Genomic DNA, 24,138 nt, shown 5'->3' on the forward strand with positions numbered 1-24,138 from the left:
GTGGTTTCTAGCCTCGGAGACAGATCTATCCATTTCGAATTTTTCACGATCGGTGGACCACGAGTGCGCTGAAGCGTAGGTTTGACCCAGATATAGGGTCTCATTGCTAACTGCAAGGCTGCATCAAGTTCCTTGAATTGAATAAATCGTGTTTATGCGACACTACAGCATTATCATATCTTTAAATACGCTTGAACTATATCACAGAATTACCTTAACAGGTACCATTGTCGTCTTCGAGCGATATCCATGTAAAGTTTTAGAAGAAATTCGACACATTTACTCGGCAACTCGTGGACTTGACCGGCTCCGGAACATTCTTATCTGATCAAACGTAATTCCACATGGATTGCCTTCTTCCATCTGATTCGACACTCTCGCCATGCCAAGTCATTTACGCGAAAAATCTGATAAGCGAGGCATAAGGCTAGGAGAGCAATCCCGCGCAGATTGGCTAACGGCTTTACAGTGGAGCCTTGTCAACAGAGCCACATGGGCCCGATTCCTCCTCCACTCATCGTTCTGGACAAATGTGTCAGTAAAACATAATAGTGGACTCAAAGACATGCCATGAAGGATCTGGGTCAGCCTACAATGCTTATGAATGCGCCTTCTTCTTCAAGTACCGAGACCCGAGACGGAGACAGCGACAGCCGAGTCGAGATGTATTATCCGAGGCGACATCCTCATTGGAAGGCAGCACTAGTAATATAAGACGAATTTCCTCTGGTCCGTTCCGTGTCTGAGGATCAACCTTTGTACACTGTGATCGACATCCAAACCAAAATAATGGCAACTGTACGACGGTTACAACAAACTCTTTCGCACCTTGAGCCGCCAAAGGCTCCCCAACTGCTGTCGATCGTCGAAGGCCCAACCCAACCAGAACTACTAGATATTACTCTCGGTGAACTTCTCACCCTTCAGAGCCTGCAATATGGCGACTACGAGTGTCTCGTTTTCCCTTGGACTGGCGCGCGCTGGACCTACGCCGATCTGAAGGATGAAGCGGACCGGGTGGCTCACGGCCTGCTGGCCATGGGGATTCAAAAGGGCGACCGGATAGGGATTATGGCGGGTAATTGCGAGCAGTATATCTCGGTTTTCTTTGCCGCTGCGCGTGTCGGGGCGATTTTGGTGGTGCTGAACAATACATATACTCCGTCCGAGCTGTACTATGCTCTCGAGCACACGGGTATGTACTTAGCTGCAGCATTCCTGATGATCCTTACAGAATTAACTTGGCATGTTCTGCAGATTGTCGACTCCTGTTCGTGACTCCACGCATTGGCCGCCATTCGCTCGAGGAGGTACTAGCCAAGTTAGGGCCTCGTCCAAAAGAACAGGGGACCTCGTCGGCGTTGGAGGAGATTATCCTTTTACGAGGACAATACAACGGTTTTAGCACATATGAACATGTCATCCAGCGCGGCCTACCGCTTCCCAGCCATGCACTGCAGGACCGAGAAGCGGAGCTCCATTCTACGGATGTCTGCAACCTGCAGTTCACCAGCGGCTCGACAGGCAATCCCAAAGCCGCCATGTTGACACATCAGTACGTTCCTAGAACTACTGCCATGAAAGCAACTAACTCGTCATAGCAACCTAGTTAATAATTCCCGCTTCATCGGCGACCGGATGAACCTCACCTCGTTCGACACACTATGTTGCCCACCGCCCCTCTTTCACTGTTTCGGCCTCGTGCTGGGCATGCTCGCTGTCGTCACCCACGGGTCAAAAATCATCTTCCCCAGTGAGACGTTCGATCCGACCGCCGTGCTGCGCGCCATCTCGGACGAGAAATGTACCGCCCTGCACGGCGTACCCACCATGTTCGAGGCCATTCTGAGTCTTCCAAAGCCACCCAACTTTGACTGCTCGAACCTACGGACGGGAATCATCGCCGGTGCGCCTGTTCCCCGGCCGCTCATGAAGCGGTTGCTTGAGGAGTTGAATATGACCGAGTATACCAGCAGCTACGGTATTCCAATTTTTGTACCCTGATCTAGAACAGTGCTGACGAGTACAGGCCTCACCGAAGCCTCACCCACTTGCTTCAACGCCCTAACCACCGACAGCATCGAACGACGCCTTACAACCGTCGGAAAGGTCATGCCCCACGCCAAAGCCAAGATCATCGACACACAGGGCCACATCGTCCCCGTCGGCCAGCGCGGAGAGCTCTGCATTGCCGGATACCAATTGACAAAGGGGTACTGGAACAATCCCGAGAAGACAGCCGAGGCGCTAATCACCGACTCGGATGGCGTAACCTGGCTCAAGACAGGCGATGAAGCCATCTTCGATGAGGAGGGTTACTGTACCATCACCGGGAGATTCAAAGACATCATTATCAGAGGTATCCACTTTCCCTCTCCTAATGTACAAAGATTAAATCTAACCCACACAGGCGGAGAAAACATCTACCCCCTCGAAATCGAAGAGCGACTAGCCGCACACCCAGCCATCGAGGTAGCCTCCGTAATCGGCATCCCGGACCAGAAATACGGTGAGGTCGTGGGGGCCTTCCTTGCACTGGCTGCTGACGTGAGCGCGAGACCATCGGATGAGGAGCTCCGCGCTTGGACGCGGGAGACTCTGGGTCGGCACAAGGCGCCGCAGTATTTCTTTGTGTTTGGCGAGGAGGGCGTCGACCGCACGATTCCTGTGACCGGTAGCGGCAAGGTTCGGAAGGTGGATTTACGCAAGATTGCGGCGGGTGTCTTGGAGAGACGGCTGGCAAAAATGGCAGCAATAAAGGATAAATAGACTGGTTTACCTGATGGCTGAATGTATATACTCTAGATTCTTTTTCCTATTTTTTCTTCATTTCGTTTTTACAAGTCTGAGCGAATCTAAGAAATTTTTCCGGGTAGAAGCGGGTGAGCAGTAGAAAATGAAAGGGGGGATGTGCCCCACCGCACAATCAGATTAGATGGCCATCTAATCTGATGAAGAATAGGAAACAAAATTATTCAGCGCCGAACCTTCGCCAAACACCGGAAAGTAGACACTTTCAAATTCTATTTCGATAATATACGAATAATTCTTGTCTCCTTGGAGTCTCGTGTCCATTTACTGTTAAAATCGGAAGAATATAATGCACAGCTAGATCCGATATTCGGCTCTGTGGGTCATCTACGGAGACTGTAGCAGATGCCCACAAAGGCCGGGAAATTAGCCAAGGAATTGGTTCGAAAATTTAGGCCTCGGAGTTTGGCTCGCTAGGTATCTTGGAGTATAGCACGCGTAGGACACTTGTTTGGTTTGGCCCCTACCTCGGATGAAGACGAATCTCAAAGCCTAAACTCATCTGTTCTAAAAATCTCGATCACGGCTGACAGTCCACTCTAGTGTCTGTAATTTTCAAATGCACCTTGACCATTCCGTTTACCCATGAGTGATTGATAACAGAAATACGATATCCCCACTTAGTCTACCGCAGTGCGACGTCGGACTCGAAGTCTCGGATTCGCAGGATTTTGAATGAGGAATCCAGGACAAATCAGGAACGATCTCCTCAAAGTGGGGTTGCAGATAAATGCCGCATTTCAACAGTGCAGAGATTATCAGTATGCAGAGGACTGTCTCCGTTTGCAGAGCTGGTCTTGGACCTGTCTCATTTCCTGATCAAGCGTGGCGTGGCACGGCTTCGATCAGATAACTTTAGTCGAGCATTCGGATCAGATAACAATCTTGAGCATACCTTCCCTCCGTACTTTCACGCACTCTCTCCTGATGCGGCTATGATTGCGTAACAGTATCACTGGCCGGCCTTGGCTGCGCCCACGATAGACTGCCCGAGACCAATTTCGCTCATCTGATAAGGAATGGCCGGAAAGTGGGGTGTTGCGTTACAGCCCTGGTGTTGTGCAGCACCCGGCTCGCCTGACCGTGATAGGGTGAGCAGTACGGAGTAAAGAGATAAAAATGCACGGATGAAGTAAGAATAGATGTCCTCTAAGACGTAATCACCAAGACCCAAGGACTTGTCACTGAGACACCAAGCGACACCCTTCCTGGGAATACGAATCTTTCGGCTCACTGTTGACCCTATATTCGTTGCAGTTGCTTTCCCGTACCGGATTTAAGCCTTTGTTCATCTACCACACGCACCTCCATACCCCTCAAACTGCTCGCAGCGCTCGCAAAAGAACATGCCATCAAACGAACACCTCGTCTCCCTCGCGCGTCGCTTCCGCGTCCTCATAGCAGGCGCCTCCTACGGCGGCCTCGGCGCAGCCCTCACCCTTCTCGACCTTTCCCGCGGCCAACCGTCCCGCTTCAACTACGACTCGGAGATCAAACCACCACAGCACCACATCCCAGTAGACATTACGCTTGTAGACGAGAAAGACGGATTCTGTACGGCTCTGCCCTATACTAACAACCTAACTGCGCTAACGAGAAAGACCATCTGATCGGATCGCCACGAGCACTGGTCGACGAGCAATTCGCTTCGGACACGTGGACGCGTTTCGCAGATATTAAGGCTCTCCAGTGCCCGCATGTGCGTTTTATTCGGGGAAGTGTCAGCGCTGTCGACTGCAAGAGCAAGACGGCTACGATACTGGACTCGGTGAGCAAGACGAGCAGGGAGGAAGGGTATGACTTTTTCATTGCGGGGACGGGGCTCCGGAGGGTATTCCCAACTGTTCCGCAGAGTCGGACGCGGGAAAAGTTCCTGGCGGAGGTGAGGGAGTATACTGCCGATGTGATGAATGCTCGCCAGGGGGTAGTGGTTGTTGGTGGAGGTATGTTCGCACCTATTTTGATTAAACGAGGCTAATGAGAAACAGGCGCCGTGGGAACGGAATTGGCGACGGAAATCAAGATGCTCTATCCCCAGCTGCATGTCACGCTGATACATTCCCGGGAGCGCCTCCTCTCCGCTGAGCCTCTGCCGGACGAGTTCAAGGGCCGTGTTGGGGAGGTCATTCGGAACACAGGCGTCGAGCTCATCCTGGGGCAGCGCGTTGTCGATACTACCGCGATAGAAGAGAAGGCGGGACGAGTCTGGAGTCTGACGCTGGCGGATGGTCGTGTCATTAAGGCGGGTCATGTCCTCAGTGCGGTGTCGCGGTGCACGCCTACCTCGTCGTATCTGCCACCTCAGGCCTTGGATGAGGAGGGTCATGTTAGGATTCAGCCCTCGTACGTCCGTATATTATCCCTTCAGTTGACGAGTGCTAATGACGCAGGTTGCAATTCCCATCGACTGTCCCAAATGCTAGCTACCACTTTGCCGTCGGCGACCTGGCTGCCTGGTCCGGTATCAAGCGCTGCGGTGCGGCGATGCACATGGGCCACTACGCGGGATACAACATCCACCAGTTAATGTTGGCCGAGTGCGTTGCCTCTAAGCCTGTCTTCCAGGAATTGCAGGAAATCCCGCCAATGATCGGGCTGTGTCTGGGTAAGACGGCTGTCTCGTATCACCCGGTGGACGGAGTCAAGGACGGTGAGGATATTCTGGCGTCCATGTTCGGGGATGATATGGCGTACAAAGGTATGTTCCCTCGTGCTTGTCAAGGGTTGTGCTAATGTAGACACAGTGTGCTGGAATTATATGCGGCTGTCGGAGCCATGGACGCCTAGCTCGTAGTAAAAAGCAGGTCTTTGTAGAGAATCGATTTGTTCAAGTATAAGGGCAAATCACATTAATCATAGCATCATCATATCATACATTCAATCACTTCTTAAAGCCTCCTTCCTCGACTTGGACTGGAGGTCCAGGTATGGCGCTTCCCCCAGACTACACACTCTGTCTCCGGCGCGCGCCTCAGCATAGTCGTACGTGGCACAGTGCCAGGTCGACCGGTTATCCCAGATGGCCAGGTCATTCTTGTTCCACTTGAACCGCACCTGAGCGTCGTGATTTTGCGTGACCAGCTAATTTGTCAGTTCGAGCACTCATGCAAAATGAACAAACGGCAGGCAAAACATACATTAAACAAATACTGCAGCAGCACGTCCGACTCGTCCTTGGTCACCCCGTTGATCCTCTTGGTGAACCCCCGGTTGACATACACAGATTTCCACCCAGTCACAGCTACCACCGTCAGTCATGTAGCCTATCAAATCAAGAGGGGCACACGTACGATTCGTCCGAATAACAGGATGCACAGCCTGCAACTCCTCGCCCACATTCAACGGCGACCCTCTCACCCCCTTCCGCAGCGGATTCCCCAGCCGCCTCGCCTCATCATGGAAGAAACTCGCATCGTGCGTCGCCGTCAGACCCTCCAGGAACGTCGCCATCGCTGGCGACAATCTATCATATACTTCGTACGCCGACGCCCAGAGGGTATCGCCGCCCGTCGGCGGGAGGGTATGGATCTTGAGCATGGCGTAGTCAGACGGCACGCGCTCGAAGCTGATGTCTGAGTGCCAGCCGACAGAGGCGAAGCGGCTGGTGTCGCTGAGCTGGTGGGTGAGGCCGCCTCCTTTCTTCTGTTTCTCACTGCTGATGACGCTGATCTGGTCGCCAAGTTCGCTGCCTTCTTCGGTGAGGGGGTGGACATGCAGCCCGGAGGATTCGGGCTGTAGCAGTTTGTTAACTGGTGCAGTGTCATTGGGACATAGGGCGGCTTACGCATCCCGCGAGAACGGTCAATTTTTCCATGAACTCGCGCATCTGCTGCGGTGTGACATCTTGGTTGCGGAGGAAGACGACGCCCCGTTGGGAGACTGAGCTGTTAGTTCTACTCAATGCAGGGGATACCAGGGTACGTACTGGTAACGGCGAGATCGCGAATCAACCGATCGCACTCTGGAGATGATAAGATATCAACCACTTGCAGGCCGGTGTACTCTCTTCCAATGACTGGTGTCAAGTCCAGATGAGAGAAGGAGTCCAGGCTGCCAGAGTACTCCAGCGCCTGGGAGATGGATGGCCGGGCCTGTTCATGGCCTCCTCGGATGGATTCTGCGACAGATGGCATTTCTTCGTTTGCTACGATCGATAATATTAGTTGAGGTGATCGTCAAAGTGTCCATTGCGTGGGATATTGAATCTATATATCACCTACTCTATAAGCAATCCCGACAATCATCAAATGACCCCATCACTCCACTGACTGGATCTCGGGCTATCACGGCCACCACTAACGACTGCAAGCTCACTTCTGACTCTTGACTCGGTTTAATTCCATTCCCCGCACTGGAGAGGGGCACCAATCCATCCAGAAGAAGAAGAGAAACCGACGGCGCTGTTCTCGGCGGGGCATCGGCGAAATTCTCGGTGCCACCACCTTCTAACTCTGGCTGCTCCCAGCAAGTTAATTGGTCGAGTAATCCAGGCGGATTAGAAGCATCTTCCTTCTCTGTACGGAGTAGAAAGCTACTGATGCCGCATCTAGGGTACAAGATCTGGAGAATCTGGGGAAGACACCTGCTCCATAGCCAGTAGCTAGCTACCTTAGTCGGGAACACTGTACACATGACAGAGGAGTCTGGGGAAACTGTCGAACAATCTCTAGGTACAAAGTATGACTGTGAAATGATCAATCGGACATAAGCCGATTAAGATCAGAAATCCTGAAGAGAATAACGCCAAGTGGCACCATTCCAGGGCATTGGTTGGTTGTACGCATCAGCCTATTGATGATGTGCTCGGAGGACTTCTTTATGCCATTTTAGCTCGCCAGTCACCATCCTCGACGAGGAGGATATCAATTCGAATTAGCTTTTGGCATACATTCATTCAGTAGACAAGCTAGTAAAGTAGCTCCAAGTAACTAACCATCCAACAATATGTAGAATGATACAAATATATATACAGCCAACACCACCCAATCACCCATATCCCATCCCTAGCAGCCATCTTCTACAAGATCAAAATGGAAGACATCGAACAGGGCAAAGTCGCAACAACCACCCACCCCAAACTCAAAGATGAAGAAGCAGAAGAAGACGACACCCATTCCTCCAAGCTCTCCGTCGCCGTGGGCCAGTCCCAGCTCGCAGGCGTGACGCCGCCCCACGAGTCCTATGAGGGATACCACCGCTTTGATCCCACGGCGTCATGGAGCGTAAAAGAGGAGCGCGCCGTAGTCTTCAAGACGGATCTGATGTTACTGTCCTGGATTTGTCTCATGGTACTCCTTCCTTCAACTTAACCTCATACAATGGCGATACTGATTGATGAAGTTTTTCGGCCTCCAACTCGACCGCGGCAATCTCTCCAACGCATTGACAGATAACTTCCTCAAAGACCTCAATCTGAGCACAAATGACTATAATAATGTACTTACTCAATTCTCCCATAAACCTGAACGAAACCAGCTGATGATGTGATGAGGGCACAACAATCCAACTCGTCTGCTTCCTCGCCGCCGAATTCCCCGTCCAGCTCCTCACCAAACGCTTCGGCTTCAAGCGCGTCCTGCCCTGCATGATGATGGCCTGGAGTCTAGTCTCCTGGACACAAGCATGGATGACCTCCCGCGCTGCATTCTACGTGACGCGCGCGCTGATCGGCGCCTGCGAAGGGGGTTTCATCCCCGGGGCGATTCTCTTCGCGACGTATTTCTATAAGACGGGGGAGTTGTCTGTGCGATTGTCGTTTTTTTGGTCTACTTTGAATGTAAGTTCTCCTAACCCCTGGCTGACAATTGATAATGCTGATGGAATAAGGTTGCACGTATAATCTCCTCATTGCTGGCAGCGGGGATTCTACAGATGCGCGGCGTCCACGGCCAAACGGGGTGGTTCTGGCTGTTTCTGATTGAGGGATTGTTGACTTTTGTGATCGGGTTGATTGTATGTCTCTCGGCCTGCTGGACGGCAACAACTGACGAGACCCTCCAGAGCTTCTTCTACCTCCCCCAGTCGCCAACGCACACCAAGAGCGTCCTCTGCCTTCGGTCCTGGTACACCGAGCGCGAGGAAGTCATCATGATCAACGTATGTCCGCCTTTGTTTCTGCTAGCCCGTTCTAACAGATGAATGATGAAGCGCCTCCTCCGCGACGACCCCTCCAAAGGCCTCACGCACATCCACGACCGCGCAACCCTAACCGACATCCTGAACGCCTGGAGCGACAAGTCCATGTGGGGATTATACCTTATCGGGCTGGTCGCATACATCCCGCAGTCCCCGGTGCAAGCATACCTGTCACTCACCCTCAAACGCCTCGGCTTCTCCACCTTCGACGCAAACATGCTCTCCATCCCCTCCGCCGCGTTGCAGATCATCCTCATGCTGGCGCTATCCAAGAGCAGCGATTTCTTCAAAGAGCGAACATTCCACTGCTTTATCGGCGAGCTGTGGTCGCTGCCGCTGCTGGCGGCGTTGCTGGCGCTCCCGGCGCATGGGTATAACTGGGGCAGGTTTGCAATCACGACTATGATCTCGGGGTATCCGTATTTCCACCCGATTGTCTCGTCGTGGATCTCGGAGAATACGTTTGATGTGAAGAAGAGGGCGATCACGGCGGCGACGTATAATGTGATTGTGCAGGTTGGGTCGGTTATTTCGTCTCGTAAGTTCCGCTCCGTTATGTTGTGGCTTTGGTATGCTCAACAAGGCTGACGGAGCAGAAATCTATCGGGCGGATGACTCGCCGTACTACTACAGGGGCAACAAGGTGCTGATATCCATCTGTGTGCTTTCGCTTATCGTCTTTGTCGCCCAGCGCGAGTTCCTGCGTCATCTTAACCGGCAGAAGGAGAGGAAGTGGAACGCCATGTCGGCCGAGGAGAAGGTCTTGTACCAGTCTGATCAAGAGGCCAGAGAGAAGGAGGGTAACAAACGTTTAGATTTTCGTTTCAAGTATTGATGGTAGTTGTACAAGATAATGTCAGGTATAAAGCAACGCTCAACAAGCAAAATGTCCGGTTCAAGTTCCTACTATCGGTGCGTGCCAGAAAGTCATATCCTCATTGGCTAAGGAAGTTTCAAATGAACTCAAGAATTCTTCTTCAGGAGTTGTCCATGATGGCAAAGACGTGAAGAGGGACGCCATCTCCCCAATGTCTTCGGGGATGAGTAGGGACTCCGTGGTCCATGCGTCGGAGTAAGTGTCAGATGTCGAAGCTACTGCCGTGATCGGATTGCCGGGTACAATGCAACCATCGGAACGATCTGGCTGCGCGTCCCCGCCTTCTTGCAATGTGTATGAAGCTCCAAAATCGAACCAACCGCTTGTAACCACCTGACTCGATTCGGCCGGCGACTGGTCGATGAGTGCATTCTCTGTCACCGCATCTCTACAAGTTGATGACTCGGATGACTGCTGAAATTGCGGCCTGCTAGCCGGCTCTTTTAGAGACACTCCCAATGTGAGTCCGCTAATCGACTGCACCTCGGCCATCTTCTTATATAGCAATTCCATCAGCTGCTTGTTGCCACCACCGCGAAATGTTGACAGAATGGCATGTAAGCGGGTCAAAATCTGACTTGGACGACTTTCGACGTCCCAAACAGGAGGCCAGCGGACCATTTCCATATTCATAACCGCATCCGCCAGGGAACTGGCAATTTCGTACAGTTTCAACTCCTAGATACGTCAGCGGCATCCCCGTGTACATTAGGGCAATCGTACCATTCCCAAGCCATGCGCCTCAATCGCCGGTCTTGGTAACTGAGTTACTATGGCCATGAGCTCCTTCGCGACCATCACTGGAAATAACGGTGAGAAAAGCGAAGTCGGTGAATGTGCGTTTGGCGTCCTGTTTCTTGACAGATTCTTCCACAGGATCAGACGCATCCAATGCCGGGTAACACATAGGTCTGCTTTCTGCACGTCCGAGGTATGATCCAGTAGTGCTGATCCATCCTGCAGTCCGTCCTGTAGCAGTTTAAGGAATCTTCGGTCCGGTCCTGCTCCGCTTAGGTCATGAGTACCGACGCTCTCGCATTCTATCACATCGAACATCTTGGACTTTTCGAAAAGGCGGAATAGATTGAGTAGTTTCAGAAATGCAGGCAAGACTTGCGGCTCGTCATTGACGTCAAGCCCAGGGGTCGAGATGTTAGTTTTGAGTATCACCGGCAGCTGGTGGAGGATACAAACACCCCTACACACAGTGTCAGGATAGCCACGAATCATGAATGGATGGAAATTACCGTTCCGTCACAAAAAGCAGCCATAGAATGCGACGGCGGAGTTGCTCTTCCTCCGGACTGAGTCCGATGTAAGAAGCCTCCTGATGTAGGCGCATCATTTGCGCCATGGTAATGGCTTCCCTCAGATAAAGCAACGACTCGCTTCCTCCCGATTGTTGGTTCTCATAGTATACATGTAGGAAGAAAGATGTCCGGATATTGTCCAAGGTCGGTTTTGATCTATATCCACACGAATCACGGGCATGCAGGCACTCGGCCGCGAATGCGTCAGCGGTGGGCGAGTCGCCGGTAGTCAAATCCTCAAGCTTGAGTTGAGCCAGCGTGGCTGCTGCGACGGCTGTCGCCAAGGTATACGTTGACAGATCCCTTCGTTCTGTATCTTCCTGTAGTACCGAGATGAGGCTTTCGACATTGACGATGGGCCAAACTGGATACATGCGCATGTGATATACGTAGAGCGGGGGAGCAAGGATGTTGGTCGGTATTCGCAATCTGTTCAGTCAGATAAGGTTCCAAAATATGAGAGCCGATGTTTCGGTTCATACCTCTCTGTTTGATGGCCTTGATGACCAGCCTGTTCAACTGGAACGGAGGCGCATCCGCCATTTTGAGCGTCCAGTCCACGCTGCGTCTGCTCAATGAGATACTTTGTCGTCGAGCGCAAACGCTGCGGACCTCGAGGCTGCTGAACGCGAATATAAGTGCATCTGATGCGCGAGTTGGTGCAGGCCAGGCATGGCTGGCCGCCTCCACAACGGATCTTGCGGATCTTGCACCCGTCACAGGCCCGTTTGGTCACATTTGATCGTGAAGCCGGCATGTTGGTAGACACTCAAGGCATCATGACCATTGACCGGTCTACATGTTCATGAATGAGCAACTATGACCACTGTCGACCACGTTTTGGGAAATTGTTGACTGTTGAGTGATCCTAAATCTTGATGGTAGTCCAGATGAGTAGACACCACGCTGAACTTCCTGTAGACTGCGGGGTAGCCAAGCCGAAGGATGAGCTCAACGTCCAAAGTCCCAAGGTATGCTGAACAGACTTGGTAGATAATTGAGTGCAACACCAGTTGTAACAAAGTATTGTTGCTGAAGTTGTCAAATGAGCCCTGGACAAATTCACAATATTTCTTCAGAAGTCATCATGGGATAAGGCTTGTCATTCTGGACTCACGATCTTGCATGCTACAAGCCCAGAGTTGCGTTACTTTCTCCACGCGGCACGCCATAGTTAGGCTAGGCCCACTAGAGGTATGGAACATATGGTGTTGAGTTCTGGCTGGGCCGTAAACTGGGCATCAACTGGCTGAGGCAAATCCATGCTAGAACGCAGACAGGATCTTATTCAAGCTAAAGCATAGGAGAACTGGGCATTTTAGGTAGTGAATAGAAGTAGAAATGATATAGCTGAGGTACAAATGTGGTGTCAACAGTTGAGTACGGTAAGGCCTAAGGTCTTAGAGGCGAGGTAGTAGAGATGAAGCATTTCTACCAGTCACCTGATATATTCATGCCTCAGTCCTCAGCTCAAGCCGCTACTCTTCTCTGCACTTGATTTACTCAACCACTGCCATCGTCTCATTCTTCCAAGGTATAGACCAAGTCGTGTTCAACCCCTGGACACGTTCCGTCGTTCCGTGGGTCACTTTCACCAGCTTCAGCGCTAACCCAAGATGAAAAGGACTTTCCGAGTATTACTCCGAGAACTCTCCCTACTCCGCATCACCCCCGCGCCTGTAAACACCTACAGCCATGATTGGTGCCGGTTATACTGGGAAAATGGAAAGGGAGCTCGTCTTGCACCGCAAACATCATGAGCTTGGGTCATCCCACTTTACAAACAATTCCTTGACCAATTTCCTTTTAGGGTCCCCGATCCGCTTACTATGTCGGCGTTTTGCGACTTGCGATAGAAGGTAGAGCTGCTGGCCAAGAAGATAAATTGGTTGAACGTCCTCCTTCTTCAAACCGCTGAAAAACAAACAAGAATTCTTCTAAGAGTCGATCGATTGTTCTCCAGCATGGCGTGGCCTAACAAGAACAAAGACATGCTCTACCGACGAGTAGGCAACTCCGGTCTACATGTCTCTGTCATTGGACTGGGAGGATGGTTAACGTGAGTTGTTCGATTTTAAGCATACAGCATTCTCTAACATACACTTCACAGCTTCGGTGGTCATGTCGATAACGGTAATTGCCCTACGTGTTGAACGCAAGTATGGCGCTGAGACTGAGACTATCCAGAGATCACCTTCAACTGCATGAAACAAGCATATGACTGCGGAGTCAACTTTTTCGACACGGCAGAAAGGTATGTCTCTCATTCCTGTACAATGATTTAAGCTCACGAAGCAGCTATGCAAACGGACAATCCGAAGTCGTCATGGGACAAGCCATCAAGAAATTCGGGTGGAAGCGAAGCGACCTGGTCATCAGCACAAAGGTTCGTTCTCGCCAACTGTGTGTAACTCAGGCTGACAGATGTAGCTCAACTGGGGCATGGCAAACGGTGAAATCCTCATCAACAACCACGGTCTATCGCGCAAACACATCATCGAAGGCACCCGGGCGTCGCTGGAACGCCTGCAGCTGGAATACGTCGACATCATCTACGCCCACCGACCGGACCGTCTAACGCCAATGGAGGAGACGGTGCGCGCCTTCAACCATGTGATCGAGAAGGGGTGGGCTTTCTACTGGGGTACCTCCGAATGGTCGGCAGACGAGATCGCCGAGGCCTGTGGCATCGCCCGGTCGCTAGGTCTCATCGCGCCCATCGTGGAGCAGCCTCTTTACAACATGTTGGATAGACGCAAGGTCGAGGGAGAGTTCCAGCGGCTGTACTCGCGCTGCGGGATCGGTCTGACCACCTTCTCCCCGCTGAAGATGGGTCTCTTGAGCGGGAAATACAACGATGCCACGGCGCAGCCTCCCCCTGGTTCGAGATTCGCCGAGAGCAACGACCGCTTTGCCAACAGCGTCCGGCAAAATTATGGTAATGACGAATGGGCGGCGACTATCAAGAAGATTGTCGGTCTGAAGGCAAGTATTAGTCGCCCCCCCTTCGTAGGACCGCACTAACGTGAACCAGGAGCTGGCGGATAAACTGGGAGTCAAGCTGTCCCAACTAGCACTGGCATGGTGCCTGAAGAACGAAAATGTATCCTCGGTTATCACGGGCGCCTCGCGACCGGAGCAAATCGTCGACAACGTCGAGAGCCTGAAGCTGCTCCCGAAGCTCACTCCGGAAGTGATGTCCCAGATCGACGAGTATCTGGGCAACAAGCCGGCGCAGGATCCCGCTCGACAGGACTAATCCACGTCTTGTTAGATGATAGACGATAGACCAAGAACGGTTGACGTGAAAATGCACGATGACCAAGTTACCCTTCATCCGTAGTCTCGCCGTATAGACCCAACTCTCTCCCCTTTAGTAATATTTCCCGCCGCCGCATCCTCGCCCTCTCCAGCCCACATTCTTGACACAAAATCCCACCCGCATACATCGGCCCAAACCCCCGACAAGTCATACAAATCACATACAGAACCCCATCGATCCGCATCTGCGCCCCAGGCCCATATCTCGCCTCTCCATCCGTTCCCTTCCTCGGCTGCAACCCACACTCAACACAAAACCGCTTCTCCGCGTCCCGACCGAACTTGCCCCGTCTGCGTCGGCGCATCCGATCCGCAAAGCGCGACGCAGGGCGCAGACGCAGGCAGTACCGGCATGCGTAGATGTCCTTGGATAAAGCGAACTCGGTAGTTTCGGCTAGGAGAAGTTGCGCGTGAGTGAGGGGTGGGAGGAGAGAGTATAGATATGCGCATGTTATGCGAAAGTAGACGATGGCGGGGAAAGAGAGGTAGGTGCTGATGAGGAGGTGGAGTTCGGGAGGGAGACAGAGGAGAGTTGTTTTTGGCCTCGGGTTATCCTTCTCTTGCATGGTCTCTCATCCTCACATTATATATTGCGGTTCATAATTATTGAGACGACGATGGCTCTGATGAAGAGCGCATTCATGGTGCCCAGAAAGAGGAGATCAGGAGACTCATAATGAGAATGCGGGGTTCATCGAATCAATCATATCATATCAGCCTGTATCCAGAATAACAACCAGATATCTACCTATATCTATCGAGATCGTGCGCTTGCTAATAACTCTTCACAATGTCGCCATCCACTAGTCCATCCCCATGACCTCCGATAGGACCTCCTTGCTGGACCCCTGGCGCCGGGAATCTGAAGGACCTAAGCTTAAATTCAGTGGCAAACTGGCAATATACGATATGCCATCCTAAGGATCATTCCATATTGCTATCCCGTCGCTCGTAAAAAACAACGAAACAACCCATCCATATCGGTCAACAATCTCCATCAAGTTCGCCGTTCAGATATCCTAGACGGCGATTCCGCGATTCGATCTCCTTCCACCCCACTTGGTAGCCCCCGGTGATCCATAGCCTCCATTTGTCATCATTGGAAATGCACGCAGTAAGAGAGGTATATGAGACACAATGATGCTCATAAGCTGTCTATCTATCAGTAAACAACATTGCAAGAACAATCCACCCTTCTAGCCTCCTAACCACCTAACCACCTAACGAAATCAACTCCAACACATCCTCCCAAAATGTCTTTCGGAACAATCTACTCCTACCCCAACAACCCGAGGGTCATGAAGGTATATACCCCTCTTCCCCTGTATAAAGTCAGCCAGCCAGCAGACTAAGACTAACAAACTACGGCGTAGATCCTCGCCGCCGCCAACCTCAACAACCTCACAATCTCAACCCCCGCCTTCAACTTCGGCACGGAAAACCGCACCCCCGAATTTCTCGCCAAGTTCCCCTTCGGCAAAGTCCCCGCCTTCGAAGGCACAGACGGCACCAAGCTCGTTGAATCAGGCGCTATCGCGCAGTACGTCGCCGAGAGTGGTCCCGCCTCTGCACAGTTGCTGGGTACCAAGCCCGTCGAGCGCGCGGCTATCCGTCAGTGGATCGATTTCGCCGATGGGGAGATCCAGAATCCTGTGATTCCCCTGCTTCTGCCCCGGATTGGTTATGCGGCGTATGATGAGGGTGTCGAGAAGAAGAACCTGGAGAAGGTGGAGAAATCATTGGCGTACTTGGAGGGCCACCTCAGAGGCCGCAACTGGATTGCTACCGAGGAGAAGCTGAGTCTGGCGGATATCACTGTTGCTTCTGCCCTCTACTGGGCCTTCTCCCTTGTTGTTGACCGCGAGATGCGCCAGAAGTACCCCTTCGTCGTCTCTTGGTACGAGAAGACCATTGAGAGCGAGGGTGTCAAGCAGGCCTTTGGGGAGAAGAAGTTCATCGAAAAGCGTGAGATCCCCAAGGCTTAAATTGTCATACTTTAGCATAGCATGATACCGAATAGCATCTATTCAAGCAATTGATTTTTTTGCTCAACCTGTCAATGAGCCACTACTACGAGGATGCTGAATCATAAGTAAAAATAAATTGCAAACCCTAATACTAAACAGCTATGGATATCATAGGCATTAACCAAAGTTATGTACTGATATGCTTAGGACAGTCCGTAGTCATCATAGACGAGCCATCACGGTCTTGCCATGGTTCGCCTCCTCCAAAGACCTGACAACTTTCCGGCTGGCCCAGTCCGCAATCGCCATGTTCGTCACCATCGGGTTCACTCCGCTAGCACTGGGAAAGACAGACGCATCCATGACGTACAACCCCCGAGTGCCCCAGACTTGACAGTCCGGGCCGACGACGCTCGTCCTGGGGGACGACCCCATGCGGCAGGTACCCATCTGATGAGCACTGGCGTACTGTGTGCGTTCGGGGTCGACAGGGTTCTTGCGCCGGAGGTCGGCAATCCACGCCTGTAGTGCCGGGTTGGTGACGCCCTCGGGCGCATTGGGATCCGATGCCTCCGTGGGACGGATGAATGGCGGCATTTCGCGGTTGGAGGTATGGAACTCCCTTGCCCCGGATATGTATGCTATCTTTGCCGTCGCAATCAGAGCTTCGACAATGTGCTTCCGGTCATAGGCCGACACTGTGTAGTCAATTCGGACACGGCCATCTGCAGGGTCGGGGTATACTCGTCCGGCGTCTCGTTCTTTGGTCAGCGCGATGAAGCCGCTCATGCGGGGCAACTTGGCCGCCCAGAGCTTGTAATCCAATCCGTCTCGCCACGGGAACGTCGGAAGATACAAGGCAGGAAGCATTACGACGTTCTCGATCTTGACACCGTGACCCTGGCTGTCCTGATCTTCAAACTCATTGACGACTGTGGTCAAAGCGGAACCTTCCCACGGACGGATTTCCTCGTCGAAGACAGCACATGACAGGACAACTATAGTCGTTAGCGAAAGTCTCGGAGGCGGGCCATATCGATTCAGACTCACCAGGATGGAGGTAGAGGTTACGCCCGATTTGCGGGTTCTTGAGTCCGCTACGCAGCAGCAAGAGCGGGCTGTGCAATGTTCCACAGGAAACAATGACTTTAGCAGCGTTTATGATCACCTTGCGGCTCGTGCGGTCCGGCCCAGCGGTTCCCAGATAAGAGTCCCTGGAGGTCCAGGTTCCCTCAACTCCAGACGCTACCCGTCCGCCCTTGGTCATCTTGAAACGAATTTTATCCGCGCGAAACCCTTCAATGAACGTGGTACCAGCTTTGGCAGCATCGGCCAAGAACGTTTCCCTCGGCCCCTTTTTGCCACAGGAATGGCAGCCCATCGTGCAGTATCCGCAATAGTGACTCGATCCGCCTGTGTTCTGAGGGACAGGCTTGGCTGCATATCCCAACTTCCGAGCCCCGTCAAGGAGAACACGATTGCCATAGTTATGCTCGGTGTGGTCATTACTGACACCCATCCGATCGCAGACACGATCCAAGGCTTGTTGGTATTCGTAGGACTCGAAAAACGGCAGCCCTTTGCTTGCCCATTCCCGGCGCACATAGCCCTGCGTCTGCAGCGAAGCCGACCAGTTGACAGTGCCACCTCCGCCCCATGTGGAACCAGCGAGGACGGCAATCGACCCGTCGTCACTCGTCGTCGCTCCCCCGTTCTCGAACATGCTGACAAAGCCCTCGTTGAAATTCATGGGGAAGTACTTGGATGGGTAGTGGTAGGATTTCTCCACGACTAATACTCTGTATCCAGCCTCGGCCAGGTTTTTGGCAGCGACACTACCACCGCAACCGCTCCCCACTATCACAACATCCGTGTCTATGGTTTCAGGTTCGTCACCAGGGGGGAATTGCAGGAACTCGTATTCGAAACCATCCGCAGGTTTGCCGTGGATGGGAACGCGAGGGCAGCCAACGACTGCACGGATCGTGGGGCTCGCCGTGGCCCAGGTCTTCTTAAAAATGGCCGTGAACGCCCTATAGATGGCACGAAGAGGCTTGATCCGCGAAGTTTCCCAAGCAGAAAAGATCTTCTCGCGGATTTCAAACGGCTGGTCTTGAATGGGAGTCGTCGAGCCAGTCAGAATGAGCGAACCAGCTTTGGAACTAGAAGTTGTTACTTGGTCAGTCGACAAAGTACAGATGGCGAGGCGACATACTTGAGAGCATTGAGGATGAGATTGATTCCGCTTTTCCCTTCTTCGTGGATATACTCGGCGAAAAGTCGCCGCAGCCCCTCCACGAACTGGGGGTTGGTGGACGCATTCTCTTCTAGATATTGTTCAGCAATCTTTGTGGCGTCTGGGTCGTGGATGTGAGATGCCAGAGTCGAGACAGCGTCCTTGAATGTCGATTCAGGTACCACCTTGGTCGAGAGAGACTTGGAAAGTGATGTAGAACGAACGGAAGGAATCACGGTGTCTGCCAGAGACAACAACGTTTTCCATTGCAAGTCGGAAAAGACTTGGCCTTCAGGAATCGGTGGAAGAGGCACGTCCAGGGGGACGTATGTAGTTACAGCCTGCTCAGCCATGATGGACACAGCCAACGAGTAGTAATAAGTAGTTGCCTCGAGAACAGGGAATATATAGGTAGAATAAGCCTGCAGAGAGTAATAGCTGTCAACCAGGACGAGGATCAAGGCCGTCAAGAATCGACCGCACTTGTATGTGGAGCAGAAACACGAGGAAAGACAGCGGGGCGGGCGTGATGATAAACAACGTCCTGGTGATGCTTTCCTGCCTCAGCCCAAAAGCGGTAGTAGCTGCTCAGGATAGATGTTCAGGAGCCGTATGTAGGTAGCTTGCACTTGCTCTTTCTTAGGCACGAACTGCCCTGCCCAGAAGAGTAATGCTTGCGAACTAGCCCAAAACCCGGTCCGGCCCTTCCTTCCAATTATTAGGATTGTTATTGGCGATTCCGAGTGGGATGATTCAGTGACCTGTCAGCCCAAGGTTTATTGTAGTCTTCGCCGTCTCAAACCAGGTCTGTTTCGACAATCCCGCAGAGCTCGAAACCGAGGCAGTGGCCATGATGTTGACTGAGCTTGGGACGCTGTGGGTCGAGGCTCCGAGAGTCTAAATACGTAGTAGCAACGGCGTTGTCGAATAACTGGACTGAGGGGGCGATCGGTCGCTCTTGGGGATACATTTCCAGACCAGCGGCCTTAGTTAACGCCATAGCTCTTCAGAAGACCTATCATTCTCGTTGTTCCCAAACAACAGTCAAATGATGAGTCTGGAGATGTGCGGGGAAGAGGAACGATCGACCATCGCTGAGCCGAGATCCATTACCGTTTTGGCCGGGGTCTCCATGTGAACATCTTCAAGGGAGACATTTCCATTTCAAGCAGAGAGGTATCTTATTCCCCTTTCAACGGTTGCTTTTCTCAAATCGAGGGCAATTGATCGATCTGGACACGATTGATTCCCTGGATTCCGGATTTGTGTTGATGCTCCCAAAGCTTCAAAGATGGATTCGTCATTTGTCCCTCACCCTCAACAAGAGAATCGTGGTTTTTCACTCAATTGATCGTCAGATCGCAGTTTGTCGATTGGTATTGATAGTCTGGGATGCTAAGATGTCTATCATATGGTGTTCAATCGAGTGGTTGACGACGCTGTGCTCTTGTTCGTGTTGAGTCCGTGGAGTATCTCGCACTAGAAAATGATGTAAACTGTCTAGTAGTGATTGTACAGAGTGAAGTCATATTAAGTTACTGATGATATGATTGATTCAAGTATACCGTACTTTAAATGAAAAGAATGATCCTGCAGGAAGCCATCTCGTGCTCCAAGTCAGGCGAAATCGAGCCACGCACGCCCAGTTTGCGGTCGCGCGTGTGTCTTATCTCGAGTGCCCGTCATCGCCCACAACTGTAACCTCCTCACTCATACAGGTGCTCCCGTCAATTTTCGATGAATAGCTGCATCTATGGATTGAATTGATTTATTCGTGCCATCAGGCGTAAGTTGAACACATCCACACCGCCTTCATCTCCAGTCACTAACACTGATGCGCAATTCAGGGGTCATCAGTGTTCCTGCACACTCGCATGAACGATCTACAACTCTGATTGTTAGGTAAACAACGCGCAAGTTGACCGACCGCACATACTTTCTAAACCAAGCACTGCGACCTCGATCCTCCGAGCCGTCAATGAGTACTGGGAGGACATATAGGTGACCGAACTAGGAGAAGGCACCGAACATGGCCAGCACCGACTCCGACTCGCAACGTTGTTCCCCTGCCACAAAGGTCAAGTCCTCGCTGCCGACCGAAAAGGTCTTCTCGATCCAGATCGGGACCGAGCTCTTTCGTCTTTCCGGGGCCTCGATCGCCTCCGATGGTCAGTTGAGATGCTCGAGCCTATAATGACCTCGTGCTAAACGTCCTGGAGCCCCGTCCTATTTCTCTCAGTTCTTCGAAGAACAATTGCGCCAGAACGGAGAGAACGCGACGATCCGGACGCTCTACATTGACCGAGATCCAGAGACCTTTCGAGAGATTGCCAGACACCTGCAGGGTAGGATGAAAAGCGACCAGTCTTTCGGAGGTCAGGATTAACGTGTCACAGGCTATCATGTAGAACCCAAGGATGAGTCGCAATTTGTCAAACTGTTTGCGGATGCCCAATTCTACACCTGTACGGAGTCCATTGCTATCTGTCGCGTCCTCAAGAACGAAGACTGATCCTCGCAGTACCCCGACTGATCTCCCAGCTATTCGAATCCCAAATCTTCATTCAAATCGGCGAACGCCATTTCCAAATCTCGCGCGACATCTTCTCCGGACCCGGCGACTCTCCCAATTTCTTCTCCCTCGGATTCGCCGTCTTCTTCGCCAACCCAAGCGAGATCTTCCCCGGCCTAGACCGTCACGGTCTGCTGCGCCCACCCGCCATCGTTCCCCCACGCGTTACCCACCGCTCCGGCGACGTCTTCGCACAGCTCCTCCACCTCCTTCGCGGATACCCCCTCCAGATCAAGAATGAGGAGCATCGCGCCGAACTCCTCCGCGACTGTCGCTACTTTCACCTCCGCGGCCTAGAACAGAAACTCATCCCTCATCACATCAGCTTCAATCCCATCCGGCAACGATCGGAGATCGTCATCCGCTTAGACGATGTACGTCCCTCAGGAATCCGCCATGCACGCGACGACAACTTCAACCACCCCGGCTCCACAACTCGCGACCGGGTGACGTACGCTCGCCCTTTCGTGGACGAGACGCCGCACGACCTGATCCTGGAGATCGGTGACGAAAGCACGATTCTCGATGCACGCGCCATGCGAGCGGGGTTCCTGAATCTGGCGAAAGCCCGCATGTCGAGCTTGGCACAGGTGATTGCCAAAAGCGTCGGCCTTGAGGGGCCCCTATACAGGACTGGGGAATCAGCACACCCCTCTACAGGCGGAGACAGCTTCTCGATCAGGTTCCAGGGGGAGACGGAGCTGGTCCTGAATGGGCAGACTGTGGATTACCTGGATCTCCCTAGCGGGACAGCAGAATCCTCCGATCGGCCACCTGCGAAACGCAAGCGAGTGGAGGACGACCTAGAGTCTGGGAGCATGGTAGTGAAGAAGGGACAGTGGCGTTTGGTGGTTGAGTCTGGTCCCGCCGCGAGCGCACAGTTGGTTTTGATAGCAGTTAAGTTGGATATTTACACCGAGGAGAGGGTGAGGAATCGCTCTAGGGGGTTCTTGGGTTCTTGATGACTCTTTCCAGCAATCAAAAGCTATATACACATTGCAGTAAGCTACTCCTTGACGTAACACAGGAGAGACTTTTAATCAGAGAAACCCTCCCACTCGTCCTCATCACTGGCTTCCGTATCCTCATCCGTATCCTGAGACGCTGGCTCTTCCGTAGTAGGACGGTTTACGCTTCCCTCATCACGCACAAAACCGGCGACGAAAAACCCACCAAGTCCCTCCTCATCATCGGCCCAACACCGCAAACAGGCCTCCAGCTCTTCATCGGATAGATCCACTGCAGCAGCTTCCCCATCGCCCTTCGCATCGCCATATCGGCCCTCCGTCCTGACACCGCGGTGCGGCCAAGCCTTCATGCCGCGGGGTTGCTCCTCGCGGCGCATGATCCTCCAGCCGCGAGAGCGCGCTACGTCCGAGGCGAGTACACGAGACACAACCGCCTCGTTCTCGATCAGGTGGATGGAGCACGTACTGTACGTGACGCGGGTGGCGGCCGGGAAGCTCAGCGCGTGTTCGACTATGCGCGCTTGCAGGTTGGAGAGTTTCGTCAGACGGTCCGGGTCGAGGGTTGCGCTCGCGAATTCGTTTTCATCTGTGGCTGACGCTGAAGTTGAGGCCGAAGTGGCCACGTTGCCAGGCTGAGTCTCCTCCTCCTCGTCGTGTCTGCGTTTGCGCTTCTTCCCCTGTGATTTACCGGTCTGCGTGGATGCAGCGGCGGGAAGTGCGAGTTTGGGGACGTCGTCGCGACCGACGATCCCGCTGCCGGAGCAGCTGGGGTCGAGGAGGAGGCCGGTGACGTTTGCGAAGCGGTCCTCGGTTGGGTCGAGCGCCAGGAAATCCTGGCCCTGGAGGACGGTGACTATATCGTCTGCGCCCGCGGCGGTGACCATTTTCTGCAATGTCTTGGACCGCACCTTGGACGCATCCATGGAGAAGATGTGGTGGGTGACGCCCTTACCGGCGGCATGCTTCGCAAGCAACGAAGCCATGTGCGTCGTCTTGTTTCCAGGTGCCGCGCATCCATCCAGCAGATCGCCGGACCAGTCCTCGCTATCCCCGAGTAACAGATATGCCGGGAAACACGACGCCTTATCCTGCAGGATGATCTGCCCGTTCTTGTACGCAGGGGACGAGGTGAAGTCCACGCCTGGCGCGACGGCCACCAGATCCGGCACGTGCGGGTCAACGTACAGCTTCGCCTCGTCCTTCTCCCCTAGTTCCGCGAGCGAGTTGACTCTGGTATACGCCTTGAACGTAAACTGGAGCTGCTCCTCCATTGTCGTGCGGAGATTGTTGATCCGCACCCAGCGCGGATACACCGCCGTCGAAGAAGTCCCGAGCGCACTCTGCGCGGCCTGTTTCTCGCGCAGCACGGCGGCCTTCAGATCGGGTATCGAGGCACATCCGCGGCGGACGCGCGCCTTGGCGAATTCCCCCTTTAGCCGAGTCTTGTGTCTCTCGATCGCCTGGCGGAGCGGATGGTTTGCGTTGGCTGCGATGCCATTCTTGGCGAGGAGGTGGTCGTGCACGAGCAGTAGGGCAAGTAAGGGAGTGAGCTGTTCAACCACAGGTCTCGGTCAGTCAGCAGGAAATATCTATTACGATAGTCAGAAACTGTGATGTAGCTACCTTGGGCTCTTGCTTGAGGATTCCCGCCGCCTCAATGACCTCTTTGAGAAGGATATCCCATTTCGAGGCCTCGATGACCAGAGCGTAGATTTGCGCCGGGGAGGATTTGAGGTTCCGCGAGCTGTAGATGCGGGATTTGAAGGAACCGCCTGTCGATGAGGGGGCGGTCAAAACTGAGACCGCGTCGTAATAAAGAGACATTTATCACGGTAGTAGTATGATTGACCTGGTGAATTCATCACAAGCTGGATATGATGGAAAATCCAACCATGTTTGCACTGCTTTGCGCTGTTTGCATCTGTTGCTCCAGATAGTGAA

The 24,138-nt window shown here is 52.8% G+C and overlaps 11 protein-coding genes across 11 annotated transcripts; 6 read left to right on the forward strand and 5 right to left on the reverse strand.

The window, feature by feature from the left end:
• Positions 1 to 789: 789 nt before the first annotated feature.
• On the forward strand, positions 790 to 2,769 carry sidI (putative long-chain-fatty-acid-CoA ligase; the record flags this gene model as incomplete). The annotated part of the gene is made up of 5 exons (XM_001264037.1): positions 790 to 1,195; positions 1,258 to 1,555; positions 1,602 to 1,981; positions 2,030 to 2,359; positions 2,411 to 2,769. The coding sequence occupies 5 exons, from the start codon at positions 790 to 792 to the stop codon at positions 2,767 to 2,769; spliced, it is 1,773 nt and encodes a 590-aa protein (XP_001264038.1).
• A 1,388-nt stretch (positions 2,770 to 4,157) lies between these two features.
• On the forward strand, positions 4,158 to 5,605 carry NFIA_008190 (putative pyridine nucleotide-disulfide oxidoreductase AMID-like; the record flags this gene model as incomplete). Its single annotated transcript, XM_001264038.1, has 5 exons — positions 4,158 to 4,365; positions 4,413 to 4,754; positions 4,800 to 5,154; positions 5,202 to 5,509; positions 5,556 to 5,605. 5 exons carry the CDS (start codon positions 4,158 to 4,160, stop codon positions 5,603 to 5,605), a joined length of 1,263 nt encoding a protein of 420 aa, XP_001264039.1.
• Positions 5,606 to 5,688: 83 nt separating this feature from the next.
• On the reverse strand, positions 5,689 to 6,944 carry NFIA_008200 (TauD/TfdA dioxygenase family protein; the record flags this gene model as incomplete). The annotated part of the gene is made up of 5 exons (XM_001264039.1): positions 5,689 to 5,892; positions 5,949 to 6,052; positions 6,102 to 6,543; positions 6,596 to 6,690; positions 6,737 to 6,944. 5 exons carry the CDS (start codon positions 6,942 to 6,944, stop codon positions 5,689 to 5,691), a joined length of 1,053 nt encoding a protein of 350 aa, XP_001264040.1.
• An 897-nt stretch (positions 6,945 to 7,841) lies between these two features.
• NFIA_008210 (putative MFS transporter) lies at positions 7,842 to 9,781 on the forward strand (the record flags this gene model as incomplete). Its single annotated transcript, XM_001264040.1, has 7 exons — positions 7,842 to 8,099; positions 8,152 to 8,247; positions 8,303 to 8,587; positions 8,638 to 8,763; positions 8,812 to 8,907; positions 8,959 to 9,484; positions 9,543 to 9,781. The coding sequence occupies 7 exons, from the start codon at positions 7,842 to 7,844 to the stop codon at positions 9,779 to 9,781; spliced, it is 1,626 nt and encodes a 541-aa protein (XP_001264041.1).
• Positions 9,782 to 9,841: 60 nt separating this feature from the next.
• NFIA_008220 (Zn(II)2Cys6 transcription factor) lies at positions 9,842 to 11,890 on the reverse strand (the record flags this gene model as incomplete). The annotated part of the gene is made up of 4 exons (XM_001264041.1): positions 9,842 to 10,501; positions 10,547 to 11,021; positions 11,071 to 11,562; positions 11,616 to 11,890. 4 exons carry the CDS (start codon positions 11,888 to 11,890, stop codon positions 9,842 to 9,844), a joined length of 1,902 nt encoding a protein of 633 aa, XP_001264042.1.
• A 1,207-nt stretch (positions 11,891 to 13,097) lies between these two features.
• NFIA_008230 (putative voltage-gated K+ channel beta subunit (KCNAB)) lies at positions 13,098 to 14,392 on the forward strand (the record flags this gene model as incomplete). The annotated part of the gene is made up of 6 exons (XM_001264042.1): positions 13,098 to 13,192; positions 13,244 to 13,266; positions 13,321 to 13,387; positions 13,432 to 13,519; positions 13,564 to 14,106; positions 14,168 to 14,392. 6 exons carry the CDS (start codon positions 13,098 to 13,100, stop codon positions 14,390 to 14,392), a joined length of 1,041 nt encoding a protein of 346 aa, XP_001264043.1.
• A 67-nt stretch (positions 14,393 to 14,459) lies between these two features.
• Positions 14,460 to 15,020, reverse strand: NFIA_008240 (F-box domain protein; the record flags this gene model as incomplete). The annotated part of the gene is made up of 1 exon (XM_001264043.1): positions 14,460 to 15,020. One exon carries the CDS (start codon positions 15,018 to 15,020, stop codon positions 14,460 to 14,462), a length of 561 nt encoding a protein of 186 aa, XP_001264044.1.
• Positions 15,021 to 15,707: 687 nt separating this feature from the next.
• On the forward strand, positions 15,708 to 16,439 carry NFIA_008250 (glutathione S-transferase family protein; the record flags this gene model as incomplete). The annotated part of the gene is made up of 2 exons (XM_001264044.1): positions 15,708 to 15,758; positions 15,828 to 16,439. 2 exons carry the CDS (start codon positions 15,708 to 15,710, stop codon positions 16,437 to 16,439), a joined length of 663 nt encoding a protein of 220 aa, XP_001264045.1.
• Positions 16,440 to 16,643: 204 nt separating this feature from the next.
• NFIA_008260 (putative long chain fatty alcohol oxidase) lies at positions 16,644 to 19,010 on the reverse strand (the record flags this gene model as incomplete). The annotated part of the gene is made up of 3 exons (XM_001264045.1): positions 16,644 to 17,419; positions 17,472 to 18,583; positions 18,637 to 19,010. The coding sequence occupies 3 exons, from the start codon at positions 19,008 to 19,010 to the stop codon at positions 16,644 to 16,646; spliced, it is 2,262 nt and encodes a 753-aa protein (XP_001264046.1).
• A 1,676-nt stretch (positions 19,011 to 20,686) lies between these two features.
• Positions 20,687 to 22,191, forward strand: NFIA_008270 (uncharacterized protein; the record flags this gene model as incomplete). Its single annotated transcript, XM_001264046.1, has 4 exons — positions 20,687 to 20,825; positions 20,877 to 21,002; positions 21,054 to 21,122; positions 21,179 to 22,191. 4 exons carry the CDS (start codon positions 20,687 to 20,689, stop codon positions 22,189 to 22,191), a joined length of 1,347 nt encoding a protein of 448 aa, XP_001264047.1.
• Positions 22,192 to 22,265: 74 nt separating this feature from the next.
• Positions 22,266 to 24,021, reverse strand: NFIA_008280 (rRNA (cytosine-C5-)-methyltransferase RCM1; the record flags this gene model as incomplete). Its single annotated transcript, XM_001264047.1, has 2 exons — positions 22,266 to 23,747; positions 23,821 to 24,021. 2 exons carry the CDS (start codon positions 24,019 to 24,021, stop codon positions 22,266 to 22,268), a joined length of 1,683 nt encoding a protein of 560 aa, XP_001264048.1.
• Between the last annotated feature and the right edge of the window lie 117 nt (positions 24,022 to 24,138).

The sequence above is a fragment of the Aspergillus fischeri genome, genomic scaffold (genome assembly GCF_000149645.3).
Source record: "Aspergillus fischeri NRRL 181 1099437636249 genomic scaffold, whole genome shotgun sequence".
In the NCBI taxonomy this organism is placed as follows: domain Eukaryota; kingdom Fungi; phylum Ascomycota; class Eurotiomycetes; order Eurotiales; family Aspergillaceae; genus Aspergillus; species Aspergillus fischeri.